Source organism: Tiliqua scincoides, chromosome 1, assembly GCF_035046505.1.
Source record: "Tiliqua scincoides isolate rTilSci1 chromosome 1, rTilSci1.hap2, whole genome shotgun sequence".
Classification (NCBI taxonomy): Eukaryota; Metazoa; Chordata; class Lepidosauria; order Squamata; family Scincidae; genus Tiliqua; species Tiliqua scincoides.
Window position 1 is genome coordinate 230,060,115 of NC_089821.1, and position 17,309 is coordinate 230,077,423.

A 17,309-nucleotide genomic window follows, 5' to 3' on the forward strand; every position below is an offset into this window, starting at 1 on the left:
CACATTTCCTTTTGATCAGAAGACCCATTAAACCCATGGCCCACATGTTACCAATTTTGATGCATGTATAGCAACTTCGTTATTTAATCAATATCTAATCAAGCATGCAGGTATAGGAACTTTGTTGTCCTATTGAAAGAAAAGTGACGTTTGAAAGGAAAAATTGTTTTAAGTAAAATAAACTTGAAGAGCAGTGCATAAAGCTATCCTTCCTTTCAATTTTTTCCACTATATAATGACACACACGATTGTTCCATGCCTTACTTTAGCACATGCATTTTAGTGAGTTCCTATTGTACAACATGTTGAAAACAGTTCAAGCTTTAAACAAAATAATACTATCCTGATGACACAATCCAATTCAACATCTCAAGATGGATGGTATGCTTACTACCCAAGAGTCTTACCCCTTTAAAAACACTGCTGATTGTCTGTGCACAATGAGGATTTTTGCAATTCAGTAGTAGATCAAACAGAACTCCCAGTATCTTTTGTTGAACCTTCCCATCTAACACTGCAGCAAAGAAGGGTTTCGTAATCTAGAAATAACAAAAAGTGTATCAAAAATACATTATCCTTGCATACTGAAGAGGAAAGATTATTATTCCCACTTCACTGATGATGAACTGAGAAATAGTGACTAGCCAATACCACCTTGCAAACCCACTGCCAAACAAAAACCTGGGCTTTCCACTTCAACTTTCATAAACTATACACTGGACTACACCAGTTACAATAACAAAAATGTTTGAAGATAAATATACACAGAATTTGTGCGCATGAGTGTACATAGTACGCATTCAAGAGCAACTTGTGCAGTGTTATTTGTGCTCTAGAAGACAATTTATAACTGTTTCAGGCATTATAAAGAGAACACACACAGTGAGCAATCTCATGTTTCATTACACAGGTGCATCCCATCACATGCATATACAACAGAAAATTGCAGTTCGTCACAATAACACGCGCACGCGCGCACACGCACACACAGTGAAAGCACATGCAGTGCCAATCTCATCCAACTTTTCAGCACTGATGCAGCCTTGCCAATGGGGCATGGGTTGCAGCCTGAGGGAGGGGAGTCATAGAGGCCACCTCAAGTTAAGGTTTCCTCACCTCAGAGCTGCATTGCAGCTGCATCAGCACTGAAAAGTTGCATAGGATTGGGCCCTTAATGTGCAATATGGCTCACAGAGGTGCTACAGAAAGCAGTTGGATTAGCATTTTATTCATAATTTAAAAACCAGGAAATGTGAGGAAGAAATATCAGTACTGTGCTCTAAGACAGCTCAAAGTTGCAACTATAGCTTGCCTGGAATACGGTCCCCGTCCGGACTCCATCCGAGCGTTCTGCTTGGGTGCTGCATGAAATCCTCCTTGCTCAGAGGACAGGAACTCAATGGGCAGTCACATTGTCTGCCCAGCTTCCCAGAAGTGCACAACAGGACGTCCAGGCAGACGTGACTGCCCAGAGCATCCTTGTCCCCTGATAGAGGGGGACTTTGCATGGTGCCCAAGCAAAACCGAAAGACCCACTCACCAGGTGGACGGATCTGCACAAATGCAAGATTCAGCCCTCAGGCCATAGTTTGATTGGTTTTGCTTTAAGATAAACTTTTAAAAGACTTTGCCGTCAATGGGTGGCAAGTCTTCCCCTTCTCCAAAGGCGCCACATGCTAACATCCACCGTCAAGCGTAAAAATGAAAAACACTCTCACCTGCCCAAGTGCTCTAATCTGAAAAGTAGAAAGTCCTTCATAGACTTCCTGTGATGCATGTAATGCTTTGATGAACAGATAGAGACTCTGCTGATTTGTGGAAAGGAGTGGAGCCGAGAACTCATTGTACTTCCCAAGAATGAGATGCAGAACAAGGGCTTCATCTTTTAACAACTCATCTGGTCTCTTAAGAGCTTTCTCCAGTAATCGGTCCAGAACAGGAAGGAGATGAGAAAGTACCACCTGGCAGCAGAAAATATTCATAAGACAACAGTTTCCAGGATCATCTGCAGCTTCCACAAACTTTCAAAAACATGGAGAAAATAAAAGCAAGCGTACAGTGACAAGGACTCTTGGGAGAGGATTTGTTCTCAGTTTTCATACTGGTGGGATGACTCTGCACTAACTGGTCAGACATGCCATTTGAACTGATCACAATCTACAGTTTACACCAGAAGGTTACTCAGTCTGCAATACTGGCCAGTCAAGATGTCTTTATTTCACCACTGTCTGAAAACACTTCATAATAGATTGCAATGAAAAGTGGTCTTCAGAATTGTGTTTGGTTTATCCTTAAAAAGTGTATAAGCATTGTTGCTTTCTTTACTGCATGACATGTATTAATTTGTAGTCTTGTATTAAACAGCGGAATACACTTTTAAAACACAAGTCAATTCTCTTTCCTCTACTCAGGCTTTGCCAAATTATGCAAAAATACAGGGAAGGAAATTCTCTTATAAATGTTTTATGACCTTCCCTGCACTGAAAAACTATTCCAGTCTAGTATAAATTTTTTAAAAAGAAAGAAAGTGCTGGTGTGCTCCAGTGTGCTCCCTGGGGCACTTGGTGGGCCGCTGTGAGATACAGGAAGCTGAACTAGATGGGCCTATGGCCTGATCCAGTGGAGCTGTTCTTAAGTTCTTATGTAAAGAAAAAGTTCAGTTTTCTTTCTAGCAAAGCAGGTAAGTATGAAAAGTACAAAGTTACACAGATACTTCATGTTTGCCTAGCAAAGGAGGTATTGTGTGGAATTAGATATCTCAATATGTGCTAGATAAGCAGGCAAGCCTACAGGTGTCCTGAGCACTAACTAGAAATGGACAGATTAGATGCCCTAATCAAGTCACAGAACACCAAAGAAGCCTGAGTCATTCACTATCTACATAACTGGAAGTAAGCCCATCTCTCAGATTTGGCAGACCATAGGAACAGAGAATAAAACTTCAGCCAATATTTTCATTCTTCCAAATGGAAATGTGGAGGTTTCTTGGAGGGGTTTTTTTTTAGCACAGGAACAATGGGTTGACTCTATTAGCTTTTACATGAACAGAGTGACACTTCCACTCATGCAAGGAAGGCAAGATTTCTGCCAACTCTCCCCTCCATCAGCAGCCCTTACATCATACACCACTATCCCTGAGGAGCACTCTAACCCTCAGGATTAGCTTCTGGGTGATGCTGGGGTACAAGATGAAGAAGGAGGTGAGAAAGTCCCGTTTGGCAGCCATGCACAACTCATGGCTCCCCATATCCAAGCCATGGACAGAACCCTGTCACCACCCACAATTTTCCATATAACAATATGAAGGAGAATACTGCAACTCTATGGAATACATTGAAAATTGAAACACAAAATAAAAAACTGGCCAGTGCATTTGTGAAAGTTTGATCCTGCATTTCACACACCTTGCCATTGACTTCGTGAAGGATTTTCAGCACATTTCTTGCAATGTACGATGGATACCTTATGGCTTGTGCACATTCAAGTAATGCTTCTAGAGCTTCTGACAACTTCTGCTGCTGTGTCTTTTGTCGCTGTTGAATATTTAGTTCCTCAAATAAACTACCCAGACCCTACATTACAAACAAGAAGGAAAAGGCACCAACATTTTCTTTATTTGTAACTGAACAACAAAGTTACTAATACTGCATTGCAACCAATGTATAAATATGAAAACCTGAACCACTATGTGATGAGAGAAGAGGTAAAAAGCATTACAACCAACACATTCTGCTCTCTAAGACGCCATGAATCTTTCTCAGCAAATGGGTTCTCTACTGAAATGAGACACGCCCCCCCCTTGCTGAGAAAGACGCATACGACTGGCCCCTGTTCATGCGGTTTCAATTCATGCGGTATTTGTTCACAACTGCAGCCACACTTAAAAGTACCATAGAGCAGCAGCTCCATGGAAGAGGCAGCTATGGAGGCCAGCTCCAAAACCCCTTTTCTGCTTTGACCAGAAAGGTCTCATATAAATGGCCAAGCAGCAGGCCAGATATGGGAACATGGGAACATGAAATCTTCAGCGAAGGCAGGAAAAAGACTGGCTATGCTGAGGACATGAGAGGTGCCTCCTAGCAGATTTGTTAGCAGTCATTCTTCTAAGAACCTGCCTCCTAGTGGCTAGGAGAAAACCTCATGACTGAGAGTCCAATCCTGTGGTCGGCAGCACGGACCACAGTTGCAAATGTGCCATAAGGAATGTTTGTGGGGCTCACCACCAGGCGGTGGCCCAGGTTCTACAGCTCGGCGGTCTCCTAGACCACCAGGCTGCAAAACGGGAGGTGGGGGCTTGGACAGGGGCATGAGGGAGGCATTCTGGGGAGGAGGGAGAAGGATCCGAGGAGCTGAGCTCCGCAGGATCCAGGGCGCTTGTGGAGGGCTGCGCGCCATACGTGAGCACCTTTACTCTACCCCTAAAGTGAGTAGCCCCATTGCGGGGCTGCTTACCTTACTCGAGAGAAGGGGACAAAGTCCCCTTCTCCCGAGGAGCCTCCTGCGGTAGCACAGCAGGTGCAGGATTTGGCGGCAGCCCTTTTGGGTGCCGCCGAGCCTGGGCGCTCTGGGCAGCTCAGGATTGGGCTGTGAACCACTGAGTAATGAGAGTCCAGAGAATCAAGATGCAAAACAAGCACATAGTACTATTTTCAAAGGTTACCTGGATTACATAAGTCTGGTCAGATATTATCTCCTCGGCTTTCTGTACTAAAGTATGAAGAATGGGATGAAATATGGATTCCTTTATTTCACTTAGGCAATGAAGGCAGTTAAGAGCAGCTCTTCGGACTTCACTTACAGGACTTCCCAAATTAATCAGCAACGATATGACCACTGAAAGATGACAAGAGTGGGAAGAAACAGATTTTTTTTTAGAGCTGCTGTTACAATTTTTATTTAAAAAAATTATAAACTGCTTTCAACAAAAATATTCATAAAATGTGTTACCAAGCAAGATGCCTTTAAAGACAAAGCCCTTTCTATTACAATTAAAATCCTAATTTAAAAATTGTCACTTTCTTTCTGACAACAAGAGGACTGGTGGTGTGGGCCTCTGTACAGAATTTAGCACATTTTCTGAAATGACTGAGGGCCCAATCCTATGGTCTGCACCGTGCTGTAAGGCCTCCCCCCCCTTAAACAGAACTGCAAACGGGGCGGGGACGGGGGCGTTCCAGGGAGGGGAGAGTCCAGTGTGACACAGGGAGGGGCGGGGAGGCCGGCATGACGTGGGGAGGGGGGCATGCCAGAGGAGTGCCTGGGGGTGGGCAGGAGGAGGAACCGAGGAGCTCTGCTCCACAGGATCCTTGGCGCTGCATGCCTTACACAAGCTCCCTTACTTTAACGGTGCCCTTTGCTGCTAAAGTGAGTAGCCCCATTGCAGGGCTGCCTCCCTTACCCGGGGGAAGGGGATGAACCTGCTCCCGAGGTGCCTCCCGCGGTAGCTCGGGAGGTGCTAGATTCAGCGGCAGCCCTCGTGGTGCCACCAAGCGGGAGCTCCCCGGGCAGCTCAGGTTTGGGCCGCCCATTAGGATTGGGCAGTGAGGTGCTTTGCTAATGTCCCTGCAGTCCATTTCCACCATCGTCTCCTTTCCCTTCCTTTTTTTAATACCCCCCTCCCAGGTTCTGTGGTAGCGTGCCATGCCTGTCCCACAACACCCACAGTTCTGTCTTGGAAAATATGGCAATCAGCACATGGTACCTGGAGAGGCTTCTGATGCCAGTTGCTTTTTCATCAGCACAGTTTGCGATATGAGCATTGCATGCCCTATATACAAAGCCCGTGTCTGTAGCACAGCATCCATCACAAAGTTCAGTTGATTGGAGATGTTGTAACTATAAGTCCATAAGACTGACAAAAATCTGAACCGATTCTCTGGCTCTTTCAAGTGTACCTTCAAATTAAAGAGAAAAGCTCTTAATGTTTGTCATTTGTGGGAGGTGGGGGATGGGGTGGTGGTAATCAGCGCTCTCTCTCTTTTCTCTGGCCTGGGAAAGACAAAATGCCCAAAACAGAATTAGCCCCAACATTTTTTAAAAATATATATACAGGTTTAAATAGGAAAAGATTACCTCAAACAGAAGGTGCATCATTCTGCGAAAGTGATCAGCATATAGGCCCTCACTGGCTCCACGGACAACAATGTCAAAGAGCCCCAAGAGCAGGTGTAAGTAGTCTTGGCTCTTTTCATTGAGAGATTCAGGATTCCACCATATCTCACCTGTATTAATGCACAAATAAGGCAATCAACAGCTGCACACACACACACACAAAACTTCAGAAAAAGATGACAGAATGTTGGCCACTTTAAAGATGAAGAATACTGGAACCTTTGGAAGACAAAACATAGCCCTCCAACAAGTAAAGCAGCTGCAGGATGAACTGTGAAAAGCTAATTTGCCTGCAGTTCAAGCCTTGAGCACTTACTCTTCAAGAATGATTCAGGTGGCGACAGGCCTTGAATGAAGTTTCTCAATAAAATGATGGTCAAGGCAGAATCTTCCATCTCAGCATGCATCCCAGCAATTATTTTTTTTATATATGCTGTTAAAACCTCCAGTAACATCTCACTTCCAGATGTTAGCCCAATGGATAATCCAGATGCCTGAGAGAGGACACAGTTCTTTTACATGCAGCAATTCATTCGTTCGTTCCCCACCTTTCCTAAAACTCAAGCAGCTTACAAAATTGAATATATAAAACAAAGCATAAAAGTATAAAATAAACAGTTAAAATCTAGATAATTTAAAACCATATAATAATTCTTATTAATTATTGTATCTTCTTATTAATAGAATAATTTAAAAAACCCAAAGGCGTAAAACAAGCAATACACAAGTTTAGAAACACATGCATGCACAATAAAAACAGGTTTCATAAAAGACAACCAGGAGTGTTCCACCCTTACCCACTCCCAAAAGCTCACGTGAATAAAAATGTTTTTAGGTCTTGCCGGAAAGTCTCTATTTCTCCCTCTGTCCTCATTTAGTTATGAAAAAAAGAATGCATACACATGTTCACAACATCATCCCTCTCTAAGATAAGAGTGAATGTCCTTTTTGGATATAAATTAGGCTTTCATTTTCCTAACAATTTAATACTCAGATTTTGGGGGATAATGATTGGTGAAGGACCTTTGGCTACTGCATCTCTTTGGAAAGCTAGAGGTTTCCTGGGGTGTCAAGATCTTTGTTCGTTTTGGGCTTTCCTCCACTCTTCTTTACTGTGACTGGTCACTGTTTTGTGTGAGCTAAAGCACCAACTGTTTGCTGTTTACATACACTGCTGCTTTTTGCCTTCTCACTGATTTGCTTCCTGGTTCCTTGTTCTTGCCATTTCCATTACATGCTTCGCTCCCTGCACTTGCATTGTTTCTCTTTTTGGACCTGATCTTAGCCTGCCTCTCTGATCTACAATTTCACTTGGCAAGGTTTGCAAAGATTTCAACCCTTCCCTCTACCAAAGAGCCCCAACCCTATAGCACTTTTCCAACATGGGACAAGACCTCTCTAAATGGAGCCTCAAAAGCAATTACACTGCTCCCAGCTAAGTCAGGCAACATAAGACTTACAGCAGATTGACCTACAGCAGCTACACATGCAAATTTGACTAAGGGCCCAATCCTATTCAACTTTCCAGCACTGATGCAGCCACAAAGTAGCCCCGAGGTAAAAAAATAAATGCTCCTTTACCGTGAGGAGAGCTCTATGACTGACCCCCATCGCAGGATGTAGTGCACACCATTTTGGCATGGCTGCATCAGCGATGGAATGTTGGATAGGTTGGGGCCCTAAAACAGCTTACTACAGAGTCTATGCTGATGTCAGATGCCTGCCTAGAACTAAATATTGACCTTACTCTTTCCCCACCCCTATTCCCTGTTTCTTTCTTCCCAAGTGATGAAGCAGAACCTCACCTCTACAGGATATCCATCTTCAAACTGCCGCATTTTTCTTTTCAAGAGATGGAAGACCTTCAAGGCCAGTGGCAAATGTCGCTCTTCCACTTGCGAGCTGCTGCAGCACACCTGGACGAGGACAGAACTGATGACATGAGCCACTATTTTCTGTTTCACTGTATGGGAATCCTTTTCAGCAACACTGATGAGACCTTCCACCTGGAACAAAAATCACACGGCAATTTGTTTCTCTTCTACATTTTCATGAAACCAGTTCTTTGGAAAAGGAGCTCAGCCAACTGTTGTGGAAGCTGAACCTGCCACAGTCTTCAAAAGTGTTCTGGTTTTCCCATATATTTTTCTCCTTCCAATAGGTTATACACAAATCTTGGCTTCAACATGTAAAAGAAAAAGGCTCTTGGTACAAGAACTCATCCAAGCATTTTTCTTGGCAAGTGACACTCCGAACGGGGTACCATGTTTGAAAAGCAACAGGCTGCCTGTCTGCTTGCAATGGAAGAACTGTCTTCTTTCCACCCTAATTGCATGATTCAACACAGGTCAAAAAAACAAAGTGGAGGGGGCTCAACTGAGCAAAATATTCAGAACCTGGAGTAGTTTCATTTGGAAAATTGTCCATCTGAGACTTTGGAGATTTTCTGCTGCTGCACAGACCACTGCAGCAATGGTTTGACTTAGTCCAGGAAACATCATATGCATCAGAGAACATGCAAGTAAGCATTCCAGGTCTTCCTCACTGGACGGGGATTCCAACATCTAAACTAAACATAATCTAGTGAACCATGGAGAAAACTAACTGCTACATTTTATGACTATGTGACCTGTATCAGACAATTCAAACTATTGCCTTTTATTAAAAAGAATACTGTAAACTGCACACATACCATCTGCAACATGAAGGAAGAATCCTCTGAAGTTATGTTCTCTGACAACTGCGCCATCAGTTTTGCACTGAAGGTATCTACCAAATCTTCTGACTTAGCTGCTTCAGCCACCTTTTTGATAACTATTTCACAGCGAGACAACAACAAATGATACATCAAACACAACACACAAGAGTCCCAGCCCTTGAGTACCAAAAATGAGAAATAGTGGCTAAAGATCTTCAAAACTCCAGCTTTAAGGCAATCTGATTCATTTCATATCTTCAATAACATTATACTTCTTAGGGCGCAATCCTAACCCACTTTCCAGCACTGACATAAGGGCAATGCAACTCCGAGGCAAGGGAACAAAAATTCCTTTACTTTGAGGAGGCGTCCGTGAGTGCCACACTACTGCAGGATGCAGCACATATCCCACTGGCACCGCTATGCCAGTGTTGGAAAGTTGTTTAGGATTTGGGCCTTAAACTCTCAAAAGGACATACAATCACTCTTTTATAAACTGGGCACTTATTCCTGCTTCTTTTACAATAAGGAGTTTGCTGCATTGACAAAACCTTCACATGTCTAGCTGGGAGGAAATTATTTCTCTATTCTACCATATGAGGTTTTAAATCAAGATTCATATTACTTTAACTCACATTTCCCTCAACTCTCCCCACCCCACAAAGTCAGCAACATCAAATGCCAAGTCTGCAAGTTTTCAGGTTCTTCCATCACAGCCTCTTTAACTGTAAGCCTTTGGGGCAGAAAATAGACTCATCTTCCCAAAGCTGTATTACATTTTTCTCAACTTCTTGCTGCCCACACCTAATCTGACATTTTGTGTGCTATTTTTAAACAACTCTGTGCATCAGCCTTAAGAAGCGAAGCTTGTACAAGCTGTGGGCTGGCCTATCACTCCTGGGATTTCTTGCGACTTACCTTCTGGCCAGCCTTTCAACAAAGGATGTAGAGAGCAAAGACCAGACTCTGCTACACAAAGTGCCACTTTCCATTCAGCAGATTTTGAATCATTGCTTGTTATTATCATGAATGGTAGCAAATCTAGGACTAAGCGATTCAAGAACTCTTTATTCTCTTTAAGGATCTCTTCTTTAATTAAAAGGTGAAGAGTAATCTCCAGGATCTTGCACCTAAAACATATACAGAAGAAGGAAGAATAAGTATTTTTTTAAAATTATACCTCCAAAATCAAGTTCTGCCTAAGATTCATTTCCTTTCTAAAACATTCTCACATGGTTCAATATCTAATAACAATACTCTATACAGCACCATCAATGTACCTGGTGCTTTACAAAGAAATGATAGGACAAGTTCCTGAAGGACTGTACAATCCATCTAGACAAGTGAAAACAGAGAAATGGAGGCAGAGAACGACTATGTGATTGTTTCAGTTACAGTTGGAAGAAAGAGGAATGGGGAGGTGCCAAGGCTTTACGAGAAAAGTTGGGTTTTAAGGAGAGACTTGAACAAAGTAAGAGGCATCGTGCAGAAGTCCAGGGTGGCAGCTCCAGGCAAAGGAGCTACCAGAGAAAAACATATTAATGTGAAAATCTTTGAGGGGAATCTTTTGAGGGAATAAAAAAATAAGAGTTTACCATTTTTCATCCTTTGTAGGGTCTGCTCTTTCAAAGAGACACAACAGACTGGAACCAATTTGTTCATCAAATGTCTTCAAACCAAGCAACATGGTCTAGAATAAAGCAACTAATATGAATATGCAAGCTGGCATACAGACAAAAATAAAGGATAATGTTCCAGTTAGCTATGACCAGTACAGGTTTAATGCAGAATTTTAAGAAAATGTTGTAATTCTCAAAAAGTGCAAGAAGGAAAAACTTTGTGAGTGTTTCTGAAGGCCTACCTTCAATGCAGCAAGAGATGCCAAAACCACCTCTAGATTATCATCTTTAAGCCGCATTAAAATTGCTTCTACTATGAAGGATTCATCAAAGCCCTCCTAAAGGGAGAGAAACAGGACAAAATTAAGATCACAATCCAGGAGCACTCTTGCCATAAGGCACTTTTGTGCCACCGCGGGCGTTGGGAGGCTGGTGCACAGACCAAACGTGCTGACCTCCAGAGACCAAATTCGGTCTCGCTGCGCCGGTGGAACAGTGACAATGCTAGCCGAGGAAAGCCAGTGTGGGGGTCTGGGGAGAGCGGAGTGGGGGAGTTCAGGGGTGGGGGAGGGCAGGTGGGAGGTCTGGGCCAGGGAGGGGGGCAGGACCAGGATCCAGCACATAGGTTGGATCCTAACCCCCTCCGTGGTGGCCCAGCCTTACAGTGAGCCACTCAGATCTGCGCCATTGCTTTAGGTGGTGCAGATCCAAGTACCCCCAAAGGTACAACTGCCGCACGACATGGGGTAAGGGGAAGGAATTCCCCTTCCTCTGAGTTGCACCGCAACCTGACTCAGCCCTGCTCTGGATGCAGCACAGGCCTGCCTGCCTGCCTGCTCCAGGGCAGGTTAGGATTGGGCTTCCCAGTAATTAAAATGGGTTCTCACTACAAGCTACAGGCTGGATCATTAATAAAATCACAGTTTTAGCTCTCACATGAGAACAGCTCTCACGATTTTAGCTCTATCATGAGAATAGGCAAATGTGTGTTTCAGGACACTGTCACAAACTAAAAACAGTTGATGGTTTTTCCAAATTCCTATCTGCTGCCATGCACTGGAAATAGTACTTGATGCTCCCCTACACCCAGTCATGAGAGGAAATTAAAGTTGAATGAAAAATAAATGCTGAAAATTCCCCTTTGCTTACTGCAAATATGCATATTTCTGAGACCACATGAAATTACTAAATTAATAAGATCTTATTAGTAGTCCAAAGAATTGTGACAAAAAATCCAAACAAACCAATTCAGGGACAACCAACCTTTGATGATTCCATTATTTCTTTTAAATGATGAAGTGCTAGGACTCTGACTGCAGGCTGTGGATGATTCAGGCTAAGTAGCAGTGATGTATCAGAAGCTTCTAGAAACTAGGAGGACAGGTTAACATTATTTAGCATGTTAAACATCTTATTTATTCACATTGTTCTATAAATACAGACAAAATAGTAATGTCATGAATATGAACGGTTTAGGCCTAGGTTAGCATGTGAAGCCTGAACCAAACTAAGTCAGTAACGGAGAAGTGGCTAGCAGGTCCTAGTTGCAAGAATGTGAGTAAACAAACAAAAAGATTGTTGTCTCTCCTTTGCTGGCCAGAAAGGACAGACAACAAGAATTACAACCCATTGGAATGTACATGGTGGTGGCAGTACTACTGGATGGGGGGGCCTTGAGGGCTTCAGGTTCGAGAACCAAGAACTCTGAGCACCCCAACCCCCCTCCCCAAGTTTGTGACAAGTAGATGTATTCATTATTTGCGAGGGTCACTTTATTATTTCCATTTATATCCTACCTCCTAGACCAAGAGGATCTCAAGCAGCTAAACAAATTAAAAAACCACATAGCACAGCTGCGGCTGAAACGTCCAAGAACCAGCTTTAACTTATGACACAGGTATGTTTTACCAGGCTCTTGAAAACTGGAAGAGGGAGGAACCTTTGGATCTGTCCTGGAAGACAGTTCCATATTCAGGAGGTTGCCACAAACAAGGCCTTGTCCTGCATGCATGGTAAACAAAGGTCCTTTAACAATGGCATGTTGTACAAGGCCTTCCTGGAAGATCTCAATGGGTGAGCAATTTCATGTCAAAATATTTGACATCAGCAGTCCATACTAAATTATTATCCTAAGGACTTCATAACTCAGCTTTTCTTTAAAAAAGGAAGATTTTCAAAAACAGCCTAAAATGAATTATGAAGGGAATAAATCTGAAAAAAATTGGGGAAGGTAACCAATCAAAAGAAAAGAAACAAAAGAAACAAAAGAAAGTATGAAACTAAGTACTGAGTAAGCTACTCTGAAACTAAGTACTGCTTGGCTGCTAAAAAAAAAGACAAGAAAAACAATTTAATACAGCTCAGAAGTTAAATACCAGGGCCACACTATACCTCCATGCAATCTCCATCAGAACTGAGGCAATTGTCATTTTATCCCCTGCAGGAAGAATGTTCCCACCAGGTTCAGGCAGCTGCTAACCTGTTATGCAGGTCGCTGTGTGTAGGTCGCTGTCATAAGAACATAAGAACAGCTCCACTGGATCAGGCCTGCACCCTGGTGCCCTCCCTTGCATTGGCATTCTGACATAGCCCATTTCTAAAATCAGGAGGTTGCACATACACATCATGGCTTGTAACCCATAATGGATTTTTCCTCCAGAAACGTGCTCTCCTGTCTCCTAGGTGATTGTCGTCCTTTAAGGTTCCAGAATACAGCGGCCAAACAGACTTAGGCTACAATCCTATCCACGCTTACCTGGGAGTAAGCCCCACTGACTACAATGGAACTTACTTCTGAGTAGACATGCACAGGATTGTGCTGAAAGTTTTTTTTTGCAAGTGCACAGTTTGGGCTGTTTGAGCAGTACCACATTTCAAACAAACTTCTCCAACAAGAAGCTAATGGGACCTTAAAAGGAAGAACCTTAAAGGAGGACAATCACCTGGGAGGCAGGAGAGTGATTAGGGAGGCAGGAGAGTGGGAGGCACTCTCCTGCCTGGGAGGCAGGAGAGTGATTAGAAAAAGAGAGGCTGCTTCTTCTGCATGACAATGTGCACACACCACACAGAGCTGAGCCTTATAAAGAAGCTTGTCCCACAACATGACAATTGCCTCAATTCAGATGGAGATTGCATGGGGATGTAGTGTGACCCTGGTATTTAATTTCTAAGCTGTATTAAATTGTTTTCCTTAAGTCTTGTTTTTTAACAGGCAAATGGTACTTAGTTTCAGAATAGTCCTCTTACCTCTTTCCATATTGACTTGGCTACCACTGACATATGAGAATTCTGGAGCATGACTTGAGTGCACACACAGTTCACTACAGAAAACTGGCCAGGCCTGTGGAACCTCAAAGTTATACTTCGTGAACCAAAATGTACCTTAGAACACGTGACTCCCCTGCGTGTGCCAGTTGCAGGGAAAGTGGTGGCAGGCAGGCTGTCTTTTGGACAGTTTGCCATTATTGATCTTCTCATGGAGAAGATCTCTTCCAGGGCTTTGGTGAGCATGAAAACCACAGATCTAGATGTAGTGGGGTCATTTGTTATGGGTGCTGAATATGGTAATCCCTTGACATTAACAAAGCATAGCTATCCAGTCTATGTTCCTTTTAAAAATAGGTGGGTGGATGCAATCTTGTATCAGTCCATTTACTTTAAACACAGCAATGACAGAAAAGAAGACGACTTAACAGAAAATGTATTTTGACTTACCTGGTATTTGCCACCACTCATTGAAAGGGTAATAAACTGGTGAAAGAGATCCTGTTCTTTCTCATTCCTAACATCTTTCAAATAGTCTTCCAGTACCAAATCTAGAGTTCTAGGATATCTGCCACATGCAAAGAAAATGTTATTGTGTTCTAGAGCACATTCTAGGGCATCTTATTTCCCAAGTTTAAAGGCAAGTAAAATATTTTAAAACTCTTAAGAAAGCCACTACAATGCATTAATCACGTAACCACATAAGAATGCTATCAAAGGGCAGCAGCTGTTTACTGTGATTCTCAAACTGCAGCGCTGCAACACCCCAGCCTGAGAGCTTCCCCCTTAAGGGGTGGGGGGAAGGCAGCAACATGATCCCTAGGATTGCATTGCTAAAGTGGGGTGAAGGGGGTTGTTCTTACTTACAGAGGGTTGCTGCACCATCCAGGTGTTGTAGAGAGTCCTGCGCAGCCCTCTGGTTCACGATCACAAACAGGAAGTGGTTTCCAATCACTTTTTTCCAATATTCTAATTCTTGGGGAGCCCTGCGGAGGCCTGCGTGGAGCTCCTCGCAACTCCTGGATGGTGCAGCAGCCCTCAGTAAGTAAAAACAGCCCCCTTTGCCCCCCTTTAACATCACGGTCCTGGGTATCACATTACTGCCTTTGCCCCCCTCCCCTGCAAAGACTTATCTCAGGAGGTTTACTCCCAAGAAGTCTGAGAACCTCTACTGTGAGTCATAAACTAATTATCAAAATATCACAAACCTAATACTAATGCCTGATCATACCCTTGAGATACACCAAAGGATCCCAAAATATGCTGGTGCAACAACAACCCTACCAGTGTAGAAGCCCGCCTGCTGATGATCGCACCACAAATGCAGGTATAAGGTTTGAAAAATGCTGTGCTGGTGTAGCTTGGTCACCAGCACAACTCCATTGGAAGAGAGGCCAAAACAAGCAGGAGACAGGGGCATTCCATGTGAGGGACAAAGAGGAGTCAATGTACACCATATCCTAGCCCCTCTTCAGAGAAGGGACAAACCACGAAGATGAAAAAATGCTATACCAATGACAGAGTTGATGTAGGTAGGAGGAACCCGATAAGGAACAACGGGGAAGGGAAAAAACAGCAGAAAATTGCACCTCCTGCCAACCCCGTACACGCTTTCCTATGACAGACTAAAGGATACAAACTACACTTGACAAGCAATCACAGAACACCAACCCCAGAACTAAAGCTCCTGCCAAGGAGACTACTGCTCTGATGACAAGATGTTCACCATGAGGCTATACTTCTCTGCTCCCCAAGGGGAACTTTGGGAATGGAAACCATGGCTTGCTCAAACAGTTAATTATGGTGGGAGACATATGAATCAAAGAAAAGTATGTACCAATAAATAACTTCTACCATCTTCCACCACATTACCCATACTCATACAGTAAGCCCACATCTTATGCATTCCGAAGTCAATTGGCATAAAACCAAATAACTTATAGTTGAAACTCAAAGCTAAAATATATACTTTCTTTTTAAAAACTAAAAGCACAGTATGAGAGATACAGCAACTGAAAAACAGCAGCTTCATTCTCGCATTTCAGGCTCATTCCAGTACACACAACAGAGCAAGTGGAATGGTGGGTGAAGTTGACTACACTATTTAAACTACCATTTTTCTCCAGGGCGGGGGACTGAATCCACATACAGTACAGGTTCAGCCTATTTATACATGGATTTTTTATACATGGATTTGACTCAACACAAATGGCCCCCTGCAAATGAGAAGGAATGTGCTGATCCCTGGAGAAGGGGAAAATGCACCCCTTTAAAATCGGTTTAAAAAACTGAACAGTCCTTTAACAATAGCCTCCTTAATGAGAGAGAGAGAGAGAGAGAGAGAGAGAGGGCAGCTGGCTGACAATCCATCAATCCTTCTCTCTCCAGGGGATCCCTCCCTTCCCCCTGAGAAAGGGGATCACTTTGCACTGGTGAAGAGAGGGACTGAGTGAAGTGCTTAGAGGACTGAGTGATGCATTGTCTTCTTAATGACTCTTACCTTAGAGTCAAAAGGTCAACAAGGCTATTTTAAAATCACCAGGGCAAAGAAATTTTGTTTTTTAAATTGATTTGCTATAGTGCTTTTTATATTTGCTATAGTGATTTGCCTGTGAGTGCTTGGAATGGAACCCACATGAATAATGAGTCTCCCAACCTGTATATGATTTGCATGAGTTGGTCATGGATAAAATGTGGGCCAACTGTACTCAACAGCAGGCTTTGTTCAGAGGATATACCCTTATTTAAGTAAATAAGAAAGATCTATATAGTTAGGTTAATATTTCAAAATATTAGGAAGTAGGTCAATGTCCTATGAATGCTGCTGACTACCAGCAGAGATAATGGTTTTAGAGGCAACAAAAATTTATCTTCACTTACTTTCTTTCAAAAAGCCTGATCACAGGTAGCAGCTCTTTATTGATCTCAGCCATTTTGACAGCATCCGTCTCTGCACCACAGGAGATGTAGTCCTCCAGAAATTTACTGGAGTAGTTAGAAAATGAACAAATCATATCATCACAGGCACAGACAGTTAACATTACTGTGACACTTTCACCAACAATACAGATTTTCTTCTGAGCTACTGCCTCTTCTTAAAACAAATTTCTTTGTTCTGGGTTAAATCTAAACACACTTGCACATTAGCTATCTTCATTCACACAAAAACTACAGTGAAACTCAAAAATACTGAAATATCAAAACACTTCCCATTTCCAAGTGATAGATCTTAGAAGAAAAAAGGGTCTAGAACAGAGAGTGTAATGGTATATTCTGGTAATTCAAAGCATAACAGAACAAAGTCCACCTACTGCACTTAGTACAAGCTCAGTAGAAGAGGTTAGCTTACCAAGCCAATAAATGATCCAAGTCTTTTTCTAGTGGTATGTTTGTAATGATAGCTTCAAGATGCTTTATGAAGATTTCATTGTCATCTTCATCAGATTCTTCTTGTTCTCCTTAAAAGAGGAAGATGTTATTCAGTTGCAAGTTCAGTGGGACTGAACAACTGTACATGATGGCAGCCTTAAAATTTAAAAATTCTGAATGCTTGCCATGCAGGAGAATGAAAGAAGTTGTGCAGTACAGCAGAGTGCAAAGCTTCCTGGCTTTTGCTA

General features: G+C 42.8%; 1 protein-coding gene across 1 annotated transcript in view; it reads right to left on the reverse strand.

Moving 5' to 3' along the window:
- The window catches only part of HEATR1 (HEAT repeat containing 1), a 45,322-nt gene that overhangs the window by 19,990 nt on the left and 8,023 nt on the right, over positions 1 to 17,309 (reverse strand). Inside the window, exons 9-24 of the mRNA XM_066611462.1 lie at positions 17,042 to 17,150; positions 16,573 to 16,677; positions 14,143 to 14,260; positions 11,692 to 11,799; positions 10,671 to 10,766; positions 10,405 to 10,499; positions 9,728 to 9,939; positions 8,804 to 8,925; positions 7,917 to 8,117; positions 6,428 to 6,605; positions 6,073 to 6,221; positions 5,702 to 5,894; positions 4,661 to 4,833; positions 3,405 to 3,572; positions 1,719 to 1,961; positions 408 to 539 (exon numbers count right to left, since the gene is read on the reverse strand). Of these exons, the coding sequence (XP_066467559.1) occupies positions 408 to 539; positions 1,719 to 1,961; positions 3,405 to 3,572; positions 4,661 to 4,833; positions 5,702 to 5,894; positions 6,073 to 6,221; positions 6,428 to 6,605; positions 7,917 to 8,117; positions 8,804 to 8,925; positions 9,728 to 9,939; positions 10,405 to 10,499; positions 10,671 to 10,766; positions 11,692 to 11,799; positions 14,143 to 14,260; positions 16,573 to 16,677; positions 17,042 to 17,150 (2,402 nt within the window). The remainder of the gene's footprint in view (positions 1 to 407; positions 540 to 1,718; positions 1,962 to 3,404; positions 3,573 to 4,660; positions 4,834 to 5,701; positions 5,895 to 6,072; positions 6,222 to 6,427; positions 6,606 to 7,916; positions 8,118 to 8,803; positions 8,926 to 9,727; positions 9,940 to 10,404; positions 10,500 to 10,670; positions 10,767 to 11,691; positions 11,800 to 14,142; positions 14,261 to 16,572; positions 16,678 to 17,041; positions 17,151 to 17,309) is intronic.